This window comes from Physeter macrocephalus, chromosome 7 (genome assembly GCF_002837175.3).
Source record: "Physeter macrocephalus isolate SW-GA chromosome 7, ASM283717v5, whole genome shotgun sequence".
NCBI lineage: Eukaryota > Metazoa > Chordata > Mammalia > Artiodactyla > Physeteridae > Physeter > Physeter macrocephalus.
Window position 1 is genome coordinate 3,071,009 of NC_041220.1, and position 14,891 is coordinate 3,085,899.

At 47.9% G+C, this 14,891-nt stretch overlaps 2 protein-coding genes across 32 annotated transcripts in view; both read left to right on the plus strand.

Moving 5' to 3' along the window:
- LOC112065655 (folliculin-interacting protein 2-like) overlaps window positions 1–4,403 on the plus strand; it is a 12,831-nt gene extending 8,428 nt beyond the window's left edge. For both annotated transcript variants that reach the window (XM_055085794.1, XM_028491580.2), the window contains exons 2-5: window positions 781–881; window positions 1,882–1,953; window positions 3,666–3,766; window positions 3,934–4,403. In XM_055085794.1, coding sequence (XP_054941769.1) covers window positions 808–881; window positions 1,882–1,953; window positions 3,666–3,766; window positions 3,934–4,088 — 402 coding nt within the window. In that variant the 5' untranslated portion in view covers window positions 781–807 and the 3' untranslated portion in view covers window positions 4,089–4,403. The remainder of the gene's footprint in view (window positions 1–780; window positions 882–1,881; window positions 1,954–3,665; window positions 3,767–3,933) is intronic.
- The window catches only part of LOC102982825 (folliculin-interacting protein 2), a 215,546-nt gene that overhangs the window by 72,041 nt on the left and 128,614 nt on the right, over window positions 1–14,891 (plus strand). For 26 of the 30 annotated variants that reach the window (XR_008617732.1, XR_008617734.1, XR_008617733.1 and 23 more), the window contains exons 3-8: window positions 4,607–4,735; window positions 7,636–7,736; window positions 8,737–8,808; window positions 10,521–10,621; window positions 10,789–10,878; window positions 12,502–12,573. Coding sequence is in view for 16 of the 30 variants with exons in the window: in XM_055085788.1 (XP_054941763.1) it covers window positions 4,607–4,735; window positions 7,636–7,736; window positions 8,737–8,808; window positions 10,521–10,621; window positions 10,789–10,878; window positions 12,502–12,573 (565 nt within the window). In the remaining 14 variants the exon portion in view is untranslated. Of the gene's footprint in view, window positions 1–4,431; window positions 5,873–7,635; window positions 7,737–8,736; window positions 8,809–10,520; window positions 10,622–10,788; window positions 10,879–12,501; window positions 12,574–14,891 lie in introns of those variants that run through there. The other 4 variants (XM_028491567.2, XM_028491566.2, XM_028491577.2 and 1 more) reach the window with 3 other exon arrangements.

Below are 14,891 nucleotides of genomic sequence, written 5' to 3' on the forward strand. Positions count from 1 at the left end.
GGGTTCGCGCCCCGGTCCGGGAGGATCCCACGTGCCGCGGAGCGGCTGGGCCCGTGAGCCGTGGCCGCTGAGCCTGCGCATCCGGAGCCTGTGCTCCGCAACGGGAGAGGCCACAACAGAGGGAGGCCCGCGTACCACAAAAAAAAAAAAAAAAAAATAGAGCAAACTGGGAAGCGCCCATTGACTGTGACAGGAGCCGTTTGAATAGCAGGGGGTGGGGGAAGGTGCCGTCCGCCCTCCGCGGTGACAACGGGGACTCTGAAGACTGGCCAGAAGCTACGGGGTTGAAAAATTTTTAAATGTTTCCGTCAAACTTCTGGGTGAACAGACTGTCCGTTATCCTTTGGAGCCACGAAACCCTGCCCACACCGACTGGCATTTTTGTTCCACACTGTTGATTTTGGCTGGATAACCCCGAGCTATATTTCATTTCAGGATGTGTTCTTAGTCTCAAGAGGAGTTACTCTGCCTCTTCCATCACTTAATCTGTCTATTTAGACTTTGTAAATGGAGAGGATGAAAGTCGTTGTTTCTCATAACCAGATTAAAAATGAGCTCTGGTAAAGTGCTTGCATCCTGTACGAGCATATAGTGTATAAAGAAGAAATCGTGAACATTAGTGATAATTTGGGGAAAAAAGTAGGCAGTCACCATTGTAGATTAAGATTGTAGAATGATCAGTTGCTGCTTTGAGAAATGGTTCTAATTACCAACAAAATTGCACATTATTTTCTATCGTGTTGTACTCGACACGATTTTGGTTTCTTGCACGTCTGGTAGTACACGCGACCCGCCTCTGATGTCAGCATGCTTGGGGAGATGATGTTCGGCTCGGTCGCCATGAGCTACAAAGGCTCCACCCTGAAGATTCACTACATACGGTGAGTTCGGGCCACTGCTTGTGAGATGTGGTGGCTTGGGGATGATGACTCCATTCAAATATGCACAAAAAAGTTATGCAGTAAAATAATAATCTAAACTTTGTCATCTCATATCTGCTAGCACTTGATATCTTTTATATATCTTTAGCAGTTAAAATAGTCTGACATTTTCTACATCACTCTGACCTTGAATCAGCTTAGCAGGACAAAATCCTAAGCTTTAGCTAAGTACTGTAAGTGAAAAATGCATACCAAAGCATTTTGAATATCTGCTAGGTTAGTAATAGCAGTACTTTTAATCAGAGTTATTCAGATATTTTAAGTTTAAAGTTTAAAGTCAAAATGTCACAAATTTTCCATTTTCAGATTAAAATTTGTCATGATTTTTTCCTTGTATTGAGATACATATTTTTTCTTATTTTTTTAAATCATCGAACGCATGCCGAGTTTTATTTTTGTTTCCAGGGAACGGTGTCTAGGATAAAAGTTTCTGCAAAAAGCAGAATGTGACTACATTAAAGAACACGTTCCTTATCTGCATGTCAGAATAGAATTTAACTCGCTTGAGGCACAAGCTATACGATGTGTGAAAGGAAGCCTTTTCCCAATCCTGCACTTATAAGCTTTCTATCTGTTCATCCGTTCCACGTGGCAGGTGAAAAATGTAACCTGAGAAAAAAACAAACTTCTGCTTTGCAATATTTCTGCTAAGCGAAGTTTGTTCATCTGAAATATTTGCTCCCAAGAAAAATGGCCCTGACAATGTCTCCATAGCTCTCTCTCAGGGTTTTAACATTCTTGGAATTTTAAAATGATAAAATTAGAAAAAAATCTAGACACCCCATTGATACAGTGATTTGAAAAATGCACGTCTCATTTTCTGTAAGTTAAGATATAGAAATGAATAAAAGCTGCAGAAAAAGTTTTCAAACCCCCCCCCCCCAAAAAAAAAAAAAACTCATGCATCTCTCCCTCTTCTGTCCCTTTGTATTTTCTCCAGTTCTCCTCCACAGCTGATGGTTAGTAAAGTCTTCTCCGCCAGAATGGGCAGCTTCTGTGGGAGTACAAATAAGTAAGTGTGGGATTTTCCCCTTCCCCTCCCCACCCCCCCCAATTTTCCAAGTGGCTCTTTCTGGATAGAGTCATTCTTTGAGGGCCGTAAGGCTTTTTGAGGTGAGAAGCTGGATGAGTCCACATTAACAAAGGGGTTTTCAAGGTGGCCTTTGTCCAATACATAGTGAGTATGAAAAGGCCTTGGACCTTATCAGGTAGCCTTAGACAAGTGACGGTCTACTTACATACATTGGGGGTCTTCAGCTGTTAACCCACTCTGTTCCTGCTGTGCCAGTCACCACGTTCTCATTCCCTGGAAAATGAAAAGTGAAGGGGAAAAGGATATTATTTCATCTTTAAAAAAAAAAAATCTCGGAAATTCCCTGGCGGTCCAGTGGTTGGGACTCTGTGCTTCCACTGCCGAGGCCCGGGTTCGATCCCTGGTCAGGGAACTAAGATCCCACACGTGGCACGGCCAAAACCGAAACAAAAGCAAAACAAAACTAAACAAAAAAAATCTCACCTGTCAGTCTGCTCGCTTATTTATTTCTGAAGGAATGAGGCACAGGGTGAGTTTCCCAAGATGCACCTGAATGGCGGGCAGGAGGGACCGTCTGTCTGAGCCATCCTGTAACCTCTGTGGTCGGTGGGGACTCAAGCTAGGCAATATTTTGATTTTCACTCCCGAGTTTTTTTCCCCCTCTTAATTTTACACTTCTGTGTAGACTAAGAATACTTAAATGTCTAACTTAACTCTTACTCTGGCACAATTGTTCATATATTTTGAATTTTTCAAGCAGAAATATTTCATATACTTCTTTTTTGAATAAAACAACAGAACATTTATTACACTTGGGTTAGTTTGGAAGAAATGTTTATTGTAAATTAAAGGGGTATTCTTAGGGGTCAAATGAAGGCTGTTATTTTTTTACAGTCCTAGGAAGTTAAAAGTATGTTCCTCTGCAAATTTGGGTACCTTTGAGTAAGTCTGCTTACTTTTCAACAGAATAACGAATTTACTTGTTTGAGCATTTAACACTGGATTGTCATGACTTAAGCCAGTATAGAAATTGATATTTATTTTTTTGTGAGTTACTATTTTTCTGACCCTTGATATTACCTGAACATTTATTATACTCACTCCCTCTAATGAAATACCAAGCTCAGATTTAAGCAAAAATTATTTTGGCTTCATTATGCTATATTATCCTTGAAATCTTTAATTTGTTAACAAATACAATAAATTATTTAAAGCTGCTTCTCTCACGTGTGTTTATGAGTAATTCTAACTTTTAAGAAGTTGTGAAATCAAACTCCTGTAAGAATCATAATTTCTGTTACATGCTCCTCCTGAGAAAGGTTGCTGAACTGCTCCTGGATGTTAACTAAGAGTTAAAATGAATTTCATTTTGAGGGTTTATGTAAAATTACCCTTGACATGAATAGCCGTATCCTAGGTGTCAGTCACCAGAGGAAGATTTTAGAATTTGGTGTCCCGCGTTACATAATGTTGTGAAATTGTTTGACATCTGTCATTTAGTTTTATAGGTTGAACTACCTCCCAAAGCCTCTCTTGTCTTTTCCCGCAACAAATTCCCCTAAGGTTTAAGTCTCTTCGGTAGGTGTGAGACTTTATTAATTCATGAAGAAAAGCTGTCTGTTAGCAAACAGCTGTGTTCGTCCCTTGATGTTTTTCTCCTCTCTCTCCCTTCCTTCCCTCCCTGGACTTAGCTTGCAAGACAGCTTCGAGTACATCAGCCAAGACCCTAACCTGGGGAAGCTGAACACAAGTCAGAATAACCTGGGTCCCTGTCGCACTGGCAGTCACCTAGGTAAACTCCGCCGCGTAAGCGGGGTCTGGCTTTCCGGGTCCCGCCGTCGTGGGTGTGCGTTTTGCTTTCTTTGAGTCTGTGGTGTAGTTTTGTTTTGGCATTACCTTTAATCTGTGTTTATTTCTGTGTGTGTACTTTGTCCGCCCCCGTGTGTGTCTCCGCCCCAGGCGTGCTGCAGGGATGCGGCGGCAAACCGCCACCGGGGGCGGCTGAAGGAGGACCGCTCCGGCTCAGCCGCAGTGCCTCTTTCTTTGCAGGTTGGTGTGGGATGCCGAGCGCGGTGCGACCCGCACACGTTAGTAAACCCTGGGCAGGTTCTTAGAGACAGATCTGTTGGGCGCCCCTCTAGAAATCCAAGGGGCTCCTGAGGTGTTTGGTTCCAAATGCTGCCGAGCGCCTGGCGTTCTGAGACCTCCGCGCGCCACAGCCCCCGTTGGAGACGCCTCTGCTAACACCCCCGTGGCGTAAGCCAGTTTGGATCTGAAATGAGCCCTTCGTGTCTCTAAGAGGACAACAGCTTCCGATTTTCCTCGGCCTCTTCCGCTGCCGTGAGCTGTTTCTCTTTGCCGTGGCATCTTTGATCCATTTTTCACCTGCACTGTGTCTTCAAAAGTCACTCTAACAAGAGCATGGAAGACCGGCCTGGCCCGCGTACCGCAAAAAAAAAAAAAAAAAAAAAAAAAAAAAGAAAAAGAAAACAACAACGCTCGGTTTTTCTATGCGGCTGAGGCTCAACAGAACAGAACGACGCGAGAAAGGAGCCCCCAGTGAGCGTGTGCTCGGGAGCCTGGTACGCTCAGCGGTGGTGGTTTGTTTACCCTCCTCTCCCTCTTCACCCAGAAAACGGAGGACGTCCCCACGAAAACGCCAGCCAAGTGCTGTCAAGGAGGTGGCAGCGGCAGCCTCTCTTCCCACGGCTCTTCCGGGGGATCCTTACCACATGCCAAGGAGCAGCTTCCAAAGTACCAGGTACAGCCACCCTCGTGTGCGGAATACCCCGTGGGCTGAAGCCATTTACTGCCATTTCTCCTCGGGGATAATGGCTGCTTGAGGGCCCCGTCCCCGGGATAGGAGACTGAGTATCCAGAACCCTTCTCAGTGCTCCGTGATGGCCTCTATGGGAAAAGAATCTAAAAAAGGGGATATGTGTATACGTGTAACTGGTTCACTTTGCCATACAGCGGAAACTAACATGACGTTGTACATCAACTCTACTCCAATAAAAATAGAACAAACAAATAAACAAAAACCCCCCAAAAACGTGCTCTTAGGTGTTTCAGGCCAGTGCTGTGCTCACACTTTGGCTTTATCTCTCGATAAAAACTATAATGGAGCAGCGGTGATCCAGTGTAACACACACCGAATGAAGAGAAATAATGCAAAGGAGGTAAACCCTCCTGTTTTGCCTCCTTGGTGGTCAGAACCAGATTAGTGCACACGTGTTTCCCAGTTTTTTTGTAAGAGCTCTGAGGATTCTGGGGATGAACACTGTCACCGTGAGAAAGTAGCACTTGGCAGTAGAAGGGGGAATGCCTGTGTAGGAGCGGATGGAAAGGCAACGCCTAACTTGAGCACGAGGTGCGAAGGGCTGATGTATTGAGAAATACTGGCCAGCTGGGCACAAGGGAAGAGGCTTCATAGATATTGAATAGCAGAAAGGTGCTACCTGATGGAGGATATATGAGTGTTTATTTTTATTTTTGGAGCTATGAGGCATTTTGTCTACCGTGTTGCTGGCACAGCAGAGCACGGGGGGTGTATACCGGCAGCCACAGGTGTACAGAAGGTTGTTCGTTTCTCGGTCGGGATCGCTGCTGTGCGTCTGCCCTTATTCCACAGAGCTGCCAGCTCTCAAAGCAGTATGTGGTTACAACAGCATAGAGTGAAATTTTCAGCGAGTTGAGAATTGCAGTTGGCACGTGGACCTTCTACCCCCAGAAAAAGCAGGTTCAGAAATGGAGGTGGTGGGTGGAAGTTATTCATAAAGAACGTGAAAGCCTGTTAGTTTCTGTCTGCAGGAAGCGAGAAGAGGTTGGTAGGAGGCTCGTTAAATCAGGCGGATAGATGTCTGTTCCTCTTTCCTCCTTCGCAAGCAGGTGTAAGTAGGTGTGTATATGTGTGTCCGTGTGTGTGGATATATACGTGTACGCGTGTGGATTTGGAGTTGAAAGGCTGATTGCCATGGTTTTGCTTGGGTAGAAAGCGAGGCAGCAGAGAGTCTGGCTGGCGGCCTGGGTCTCAGGAGATGGAGGTATGGTTTCGGTCAGGCCGTGTGGGTGTCGTGTGCACTGGTTTGGCTGACGCTCACGTCCCTCCTCAGCGTGTGTCACCACCGCTTACAGTGGGAGCCGAGCATGCTGTATGCAAACGCATGCACCTGTGTGTCATCATACGTTCACGGTACGCACAGTGTTACGTCATGTGAGTGAGGGCGTTCGGCTTCCAGCCGCCTGAGCCCCGGGGAGTCCGGGCCCCCAGATGAAGGTATGGGGGTTCCCGTAGGGAATAACCGGAATCACAGCGGCAGTTGAGGACGCAGACAGTGATAGGAGGGCCCTCTGAGGAACAACCCTGTCCAGGGGATGACTTGGGAAGGTAGAGATTTAAAAGGGAGAGCAGGATGTGAGGGCGATCTGGCTGCGACATTTGGCACCCCATTGATCGCCAGCGTTGATTCGGCCGATGGGGCTGGCTAGGCGGGTGTCCCCTTCCTCCCTCACCGTTCCTGGTGCGTCCCTCCCGAAGCTGCGCGCTCGGTCGGAGAGGACAACCTTCCCCGATAGAGGAGGACCGTTCTTCGGTCAAGGGTATACGAGTAGCTGCGCTCCCCTGCTAGAACCTCCAGACAAGCTCTCAAAGTCCATTTGTAGGAGAACGTAGGGTAGTCAAGCTTCCAAGACTCCAGACACATCCAGATGAGGCGCTGCACGTGGCAGTCTGCCTTTCTAAAAAAAATAAAAAGTAATTTAAAAAATATAAAAAGGAAAGCAATTACGTGCATCAGATACCATGAGACGTTTAATAAAGCAAACTGGGGGGCTTCCCTGGTGGCGCAGTGGTTGCGCGTCCGCCTGCCGATGCAGGGGAACCGGGTTCGCGCCCCGGTCCGGGAGGATCCCACGTGCCGCGGAGCGGCTGGGCCCGTGAGCCGTGGCCGCTGAGCCTGCGCGTCCGGAGCCTGTGCTCCGCAACGGGAGAGGCCACAACAGAGGGAGGCCCGCGTACCACAAAAAAAAAAAAAAAAAATAGAGCAAACTGGGAAGCGCCCATTGACTGTGACAGGAGCCGTTTGAATAGCAGGGGGTGGGGGAAGGTGCCGTCCGCCCTCCGCGGTGACAACGGGGACTCTGAAGACTGGCCAGAAGCTACGGGGTTGAAAAATTTTTAAATGTTTCCGTCAAACTTCTGGGTGAACAGACTGTCCGTTATCCTTTGGAGCCACGAAACCCTGCCCACACCGACTGGCATTTTTGTTCCACACTGTTGATTTTGGCTGGATAACCCCGAGCTATATTTCATTTCAGGATGTGTTCTTAGTCTCAAGAGGAGTTACTCTGCCTCTTCCATCACTTAATCTGTCTATTTAGACTTTGTAAATGGAGATGATGAAAGTCGTTGTTTCTCATAACCAGATTAAAAATGAGCTCTGGTAAAGTGCTTGCATCCTGTACGAGCATATAGTGTATAAAGAAGAAATCGTGAACATTAGTGATAATTTGGGGAAAAAAGTAGGCAGTCACCATTGTAGATTAAGATTGTAGAATGATCAGTTGCTGCTTTGAGAAATGGTTCTAATTACCAACAAAATTGCACATTATTTTCTATCGTGTTGTACTCGACACGATTTTGGTTTCTTGCACGTCTGGTAGTACACGCGACCCGCCTCTGATGTCAGCATGCTTGGGGAGATGATGTTCGGCTCGGTCGCCATGAGCTACAAAGGCTCCACCCTGAAGATTCACTACATACGGTGAGTTCGGGCCACTGCTTGTGAGATGTGGTGGCTTGGGGATGATGACTCCATTCAAATATGCACAAAAAAGTTATGCAGTAAAATAATAATCTAAACTTTGTCATCTCATATCTGCTAGCACTTGATATCTTTTATATATCTTTAGCAGTTAAAATAGTCTGACATTTTCTACATCACTCTGACCTTGAATCAGCTTAGCAGGACAAAATCCTAAGCTTTAGCTAAGTACTGTAAGTGAAAAATGCATACCAAAGCATTTTGAATATCTGCTAGGTTAGTAATAGCAGTACTTTTAATCAGAGTTATTCAGATATTTTAAGTTTAAAGTTTAAAGTCAAAATGTCACAAATTTTCCATTTTCAGATTAAAATTTGTCATGATTTTTTCCTTGTATTGAGATACATATTTTTTCTTATTTTTTTAAATCATCGAACGCATGCCGAGTTTTATTTTTGTTTCCAGGGAACGGTGTCTAGGATAAAAGTTTCTGCAAAAAGCAGAATGTGACTACATTAAAGAACACGTTCCTTATCTGCATGTCAGAATAGAATTTAACTCGCTTGAGGCACAAGCTATACGATGTGTGAAAGGAAGCCTTTTCCCAATCCTGCACTTACAAGCTTTCTATCTGTTCATCCGTTCCACGTGGCAGGTGAAAAATGTAACCTGAGAAAAAAACAAACTTCTGCTTTGCAATATTTCTGCTAAGCGAAGTTTGTTCATCTGAAATATTTGCTCCCAAGAAAAATGGCCCTGACAATGTCTCCATAGCTCTCTCTCAGGGTTTTAACATTCTTGGAATTTTAAAATGATAAAATTAGAAAAAAATCTAGACACCCCATTGATACAGTGATTTGAAAAATGCACGTCTCATTTTCTGTAAGTTAAGATATAGAAATGAATAAAAGCTGCAGAAAAAGTTTTCAAACCCCCCCCCCCAAAAAAAAAAAAAAACTCATGCATCTCTCCCTCTTCTGTCCCTTTGTATTTTCTCCAGTTCTCCTCCACAGCTGATGGTTAGTAAAGTCTTCTCCGCCAGAATGGGCAGCTTCTGTGGGAGTACAAATAAGTAAGTGTGGGATTTTCCCCTTCCCCTCCCCACCCCCCCCAATTTTCCAAGTGGCTCTTTCTGGATAGAGTCATTCTTTGAGGGCCGTAAGGCTTTTTGAGGTGAGAAGCTGGATGAGTCCACATTAACAAAGGGGTTTTCAAGGTGGCCTTTGTCCAATACATAGTGAGTATGAAAAGGCCTTGGACCTTATCAGGTAGCCTTAGACAAGTGACGGTCTACTTACATACATTGGGGGTCTTCAGCTGTTAACCCACTCTGTTCCTGCTGTGCCAGTCACCACGTTCTCATTCCCTGGAAAATGAAAAGTGAAGGGGAAAAGGATATTATTTCATCTTTAAAAAAAAAAAATCTCGGAAATTCCCTGGCGGTCCAGTGGTTGGGACTCTGTGCTTCCACTGCCGAGGCCCGGGTTCGATCCCTGGTCAGGGAACTAAGATCCCACACGTGGCACGGCCAAAACCGAAACAAAAGCAAAACAAAACTAAACAAAAAAAATCTCACCTGTCAGTCTGCTCGCTTATTTATTTCTGAAGGAATGAGGCACAGGGTGAGTTTCCCAAGATGCACCTGAATGGCGGGCAGGAGGGACCGTCTGTCTGAGCCATCCTGTAACCTCTGTGGTCGGTGGGGACTCAAGCTAGGCAATATTTTGATTTTCACTCCCGAGTTTTTTTCCCCCTCTTAATTTTACACTTCTGTGTAGACTAAGAATACTTAAATGTCTAACTTAACTCTTACTCTGGCACAATTGTTCATATATTTTGAATTTTTCAAGCAGAACTATTTCATATACTTCTTTTTTGAATAAAACAACAGAACATTTATTACACTTGGGTTAGTTTGGAAGAAATGTTTATTGTAAATTAAAGGGGTATTCTTAGGGGTCAAATGAAGGCTGTTATTTTTTTACAGTCCTAGGAAGTTAAAAGTATGTTCCTCTGCAAATTTGGGTACCTTTGAGTAAGTCTGCTTACTTTTCAACAGAATAACGAATTTACTTGTTTGAGCATTTAACACTGGATTGTCATGACTTAAGCCAGTATAGAAATTGATATTTATTTTTTTGTGAGTTACTATTTTTCTGACCCTTGATATTACCTGAACATTTATTATACTCACTCCCTCTAATGAAATACCAAGCTCAGATTTAAGCAAAAATTATTTTGGCTTCATTATGCTATATTATCCTTGAAATCTTTAATTTGTTAACAAATACAATAAATTATTTAAAGCTGCTTCTCTCACGTGTGTTTATGAGTAATTCTAACTTTTAAGAAGTTGTGAAATCAAACTCCTGTAAGAATCATAATTTCTGTTACATGCTCCTCCTGAGAAAGGTTGCTGAACTGCTCCTGGATGTTAACTAAGAGTTAAAATGAATTTCATTTTGAGGGTTTATGTAAAATTACCCTTGACATGAATAGCCGTATCCTAGGTGTCAGTCACCAGAGGAAGATTTTAGAATTTGGTGTCCCGCGTTACATAATGTTGTGAAATTGTTTGACATCTGTCATTTAGTTTTATAGGTTGAACTACCTCCCAAAGCCTCTCTTGTCTTTTCCCGCAACAAATTCCCCTAAGGTTTAAGTCTCTTCGGTAGGTGTGAGACTTTATTAATTCATGAAGAAAAGCTGTCTGTTAGCAAACAGCTGTGTTCGTCCCTTGATGTTTTTCTCCTCTCTCTCCCTTCCTTCCCTCCCTGGACTTAGCTTGCAAGACAGCTTCGAGTACATCAGCCAAGACCCTAACCTGGGGAAGCTGAACACAAGTCAGAATAACCTGGGTCCCTGTCGCACTGGCAGTCACCTAGGTAAACTCCGCCGCGTAAGCGGGGTCTGGCTTTCCGGGTCCCGCCGTCGTGGGTGTGCGTTTTGCTTTCTTTGAGTCTGTGGTGTAGTTTTGTTTTGGCATTACCTTTAATCTGTGTTTATTTCTGTGTGTGTACTTTGTCCGCCCCCGTGTGTGTCTCCGCCCCAGGCGTGCTGCAGGGATGCGGCGGCAAACCGCCACCGGGGGCGGCTGAAGGAGGACCGCTCCGGCTCAGCCGCAGTGCCTCTTTCTTTGCAGGTTGGTGTGGGATGCCGAGCGCGGTGCGACCCGCACACGTTAGTAAACCCTGGGCAGGTTCTTAGAGACAGATCTGTTGGGCGCCCCTCTAGAAATCCAAGGGGCTCCTGAGGTGTTTGGTTCCAAATGCTGCCGAGCGCCTGGCGTTCTGAGACCTCCGCGCGCCACAGCCCCCGTTGGAGACGCCTCTGCTAACACCCCCGTGGCGTAAGCCAGTTTGGATCTGAAATGAGCCCTTCGTGTCTCTAAGAGGACAACAGCTTCCGATTTTCCTCGGCCTCTTCCGCTGCCGTGAGCTGTTTCTCTTTGCCGTGGCATCTTTGATCCATTTTTCACCTGCACTGTGTCTTCAAAAGTCACTCTAACAAGAGCATGGAAGACCGGCCTCTCCCTCTCCCTCCTCCTCTCCCTCTCCCTCCTCCTCTCCCTCTCCCTCCTCCTCTCCCTCCTCCTCTCCCTCCTCCTCTCCCTCCTCCTCTCCCTCTCCCTCCTCCTCTCCCTCTCTCTGTCCGTAGCATTTAAGTAGTTCAAAGGTACTGTCCAGCTTCTTTACAGGTGTAGCCACCTCCATCTCTGGGTAGGTACATTCTGAGACCGGCCTGGCCTTCTAGCCCAGGCTGTCGAATGTCTGCCGCAGGCTGGAGTGATTAACTACTGTGGGAGCCTTCATTGCTAACATCAGGGGTTGTGTTTACCGCAGACGGTATTCTGCACTCTGTGTTTCACCGTAGCTGAAATATGCTAGGCACCCTAGTTAACTGACTGACACCCTCCTGCCTACTTCCGGGTGAGGATAACATGTTTATATACTCCCCTTAAAACTGTGAAAATAAACACGCTTCACAAAATAGCTGGCAAGTATAATAATCAGGCAGAGCAGCGGGTTTCTCGTGCACCGTGAAGCTACCGTGTAGCTCAACGAGTACACAGTTGAGACCAACGTGAAGCCTTCCTAGAAGTCTGCAGCCCTTTGGAGTGTTTTCTTAGCAGGCCTACGGTAGTGTTGTGTACGGGTGTATATGGAAAAGAGGCGGAGGAAGAGATATTTGGAAATGAATATAAGTGTTTCTGTCTGCCAAGAGTGGGGTTCTAAAACACGGAAGTCCCGGGTTTCGGCACCAAAAAAAAAAAAAAACAAACACAGAAGGGTTTTTTTAATTCCTGAAATGGTTTTCAAGCCTTTCTCTTCTCGAGGTTGCCTGTAGTTACTGAAACTGATTATAAAGCATTTTGAAAGTACTTAATATTTTGCAGTATTTCAGTACATTGAAACTACTGAAAATACTGAAATGCTGTTTAACTACTGCTACTGAGGAAAATGGCTGGAAGTATCTGCCCGAGGATGTCTGCTCGTCGTCTGGCGTGTCCCCACAGCCGATGACTCGCTGCTTTTAGAGGCGAGCGTCCCTCGGAAGAGCCCCTGCGGCGCTGCCGGGGGACAGGCACGGGCAGGTGGTCGCTGGCCTCCGCCCGCTCCTTCCCCGTCTTCTCCGAACCGCGCTCTGCTTTCCCATCGCTCCCGTGTGCTCGCGCGGCCGCCGCCAGCAGCCGTGAAGCGCGGGCAGGTGGTCCGAGCAGCCCGCCCCTGCGAGCCCCGTGACCAGCTCTCCTTGCCTCCTGCAGTGCACAGCACTCCGGTCGACATGCCGCGCAGAGGACAGAGTGAAGACAGGGACAGCGGCATCGCGCGCTCAGGTACGTGCTTTCCTCGGCTGCCCGCTGCCCTGCTCACTCTCTCTCCCGTCCCGGAGCCGAGAGGCTCTAGATTTTGTCTCCTGTACCCCTTCTCTCCTCGCGTCAAGTTGTGACTGACCGGGGTTCTGGGCCTCCTTGAGCAATAGACACTGACTAGAGGCCAGACAAGAAACGGAGGCAAGGCTTTGTTGGGGCCCCTGCTGCAGCATGAGGGAAGGAGAACGAAGGACAGGCTCCCTTGCTGGCTCGCTCCCGGAGCGGGGGTGAGCTAGTTCCTTATGAGGCGTGAGGGCAGGGGTGCGTCCAGGGGTCGGGCCGGAGGGGCGGCTCAGGTGGTCTGCCCGCCCCTTAGGTGGTGCTGAGTGCAGGCGGCGTGCGCAGTGCCCTGCTTTTGCTCCCGGCTCTTCAGAAGTGGCGGCTGGGTTTTGGGTCTCTCTGTATCTTTTGTCCATAATGTGCCCCAACTGCGCGTGCCCCCGGTTATTTTTAGTCCCTCATAGTTTCTTGGTATCTGTGGGTGGCGGAGAGGTGTGTCCAGGGGCAAGCCCTGCAGCAGAGGGTCCCGGGCCCCAGCCTGTGCACTCCAACTCTGAATCGCTCCGAAGACGCGTGTCCCTTGCCCTTTGAGAAGCGGCACAGTTGAGGGCCGCGTTTGCATTGAAGTGAAAGGTCGGATCTCGGAGGAGGGGGCAGAGGTGAACCTGATGCAAGTGTGAGCTGTGGCTTTGTCGGCAGCTCGGCCCCTGAACCCGCCCTCTCTCCTCCGAGGCTCCCGCCCTCCTCTCGGGAGTCCGGGGGGTGGGGGGGGGCGGGGCTGGCTGCACGGGGCGCCCGGGGGCCCTCTGCGCCCCTTCCGTCCTGGGAGCTGCTCTGAAATCCCCGGGCCAGCCTCCTCACGTGGCCCGCACCGTGTGGACCAGGGTCCTCGTCCTGGAGCGGAGCAGCGACTCCGACTGTTTGACCTGAATTCTCAGTAGAAGACGGAGAGAAATTACAGACATTGCTTATTCCTTTTTTTCTGTCATATGTAACTGCCTGTCTGAAGAGTTGAGCGACGGGGAAAGTGTCTTAAATAGATTTATTTTTCAGAACAGTTGTAGATTTGCAGAGCAATCCAGACGGTAGTAGGGAACTCCAGTATAGCCCCCCTGCTGTTAACATCTTAGTCGGTGAGACGGGGCGGTCAGTTGTCACGTCTCTTTGACTCTGCTCGGCTCGGGCAGTTCCTCAGACTTGCTGCGTTTTGTGACGACCTTGACAGTCTCCAGAAGGAGCAGCCAGGTACTGCATAGAATGCCAGCTGTTGGAATTTGTTTGATGCTTCGCACGTGAGTGGACAGGGTTTTGGAAGAGAGGTCACGGAGGTTCGGTGACATCTTCATTGCCCCCGACCAAGGGTATGTGCTGTCAACGTAAGTTATGACTGCTGATGGTGGCCTTGGTCACCTGGCTGGCACAGTGTCTGTCTGGCCTCTCCCTGTCTCCTGCGGGCAGGGCCCCGTGTCAGCTACTTGGAGCGCTTCTGCGTGGCAGCCTGTCCTCCTTCCTCATCCGTCCAGTCAGCCAGTCGTTCATATCAATATGGACTCAGAATGCTTACTTTACACTTCAGGTCACCCCAGTACTGCTTTATTTTGTCACTCACGTGGCTCCACCTTTGGCCACGGAAGCCGTGGAGCGCTTTCCATTGGCTCCTGTGTTTCTTTAACCTGTCCCACTCGTGTGTGTGTGTGTGTGTGTGTGTGTGTGTGTGTGTGTGTGTGTGTGTAGCGCTTCCTCGCTTTCTGGCACTACAGGATGCTCCAGACGTGCCTCGTATATGTCCTGCCCCATCCCTAGAATCAGTCGTGTCTCCATGTTGCCCTGTCCTTTCACTGGAGACAGAATTAGGTCCCAGGGTCTGGACCCCACATATGCTTGTTGCACCTGGAGGGCCGCTTCTCACCGGCCCTCTCGGCCAGCAAGCAGGAGTGTGGGTTTGTGCCGGCTGTGTGTCTGCGTGTCTCTGTGCGAACTGCTGTCGGCGACGCCTGCACGTGCATTCAGCGACGCGTGAGTGCTGCTGATTTCTCCGTTGCCCGCCATCTGTGAGCCCGTGGGCCGTCCCCCCCTCCCCGCCTGGCTTATCTGCAAACCGCCCCTGATGGCGAGACACCCGGCTCCCGGCCTCCCATGCATTTAGTTAATGGATTCATTGCAGGGCACACACAGCGGCGTCAGGGTGCTTACCCCAGAGCTCCTGTGGGAAACGCTTTTTTTAAACGAGAGAGCAGTGCCTGTGTGCAGTTCCTCTGACCTTTCGTCCCCCAGACGTCACT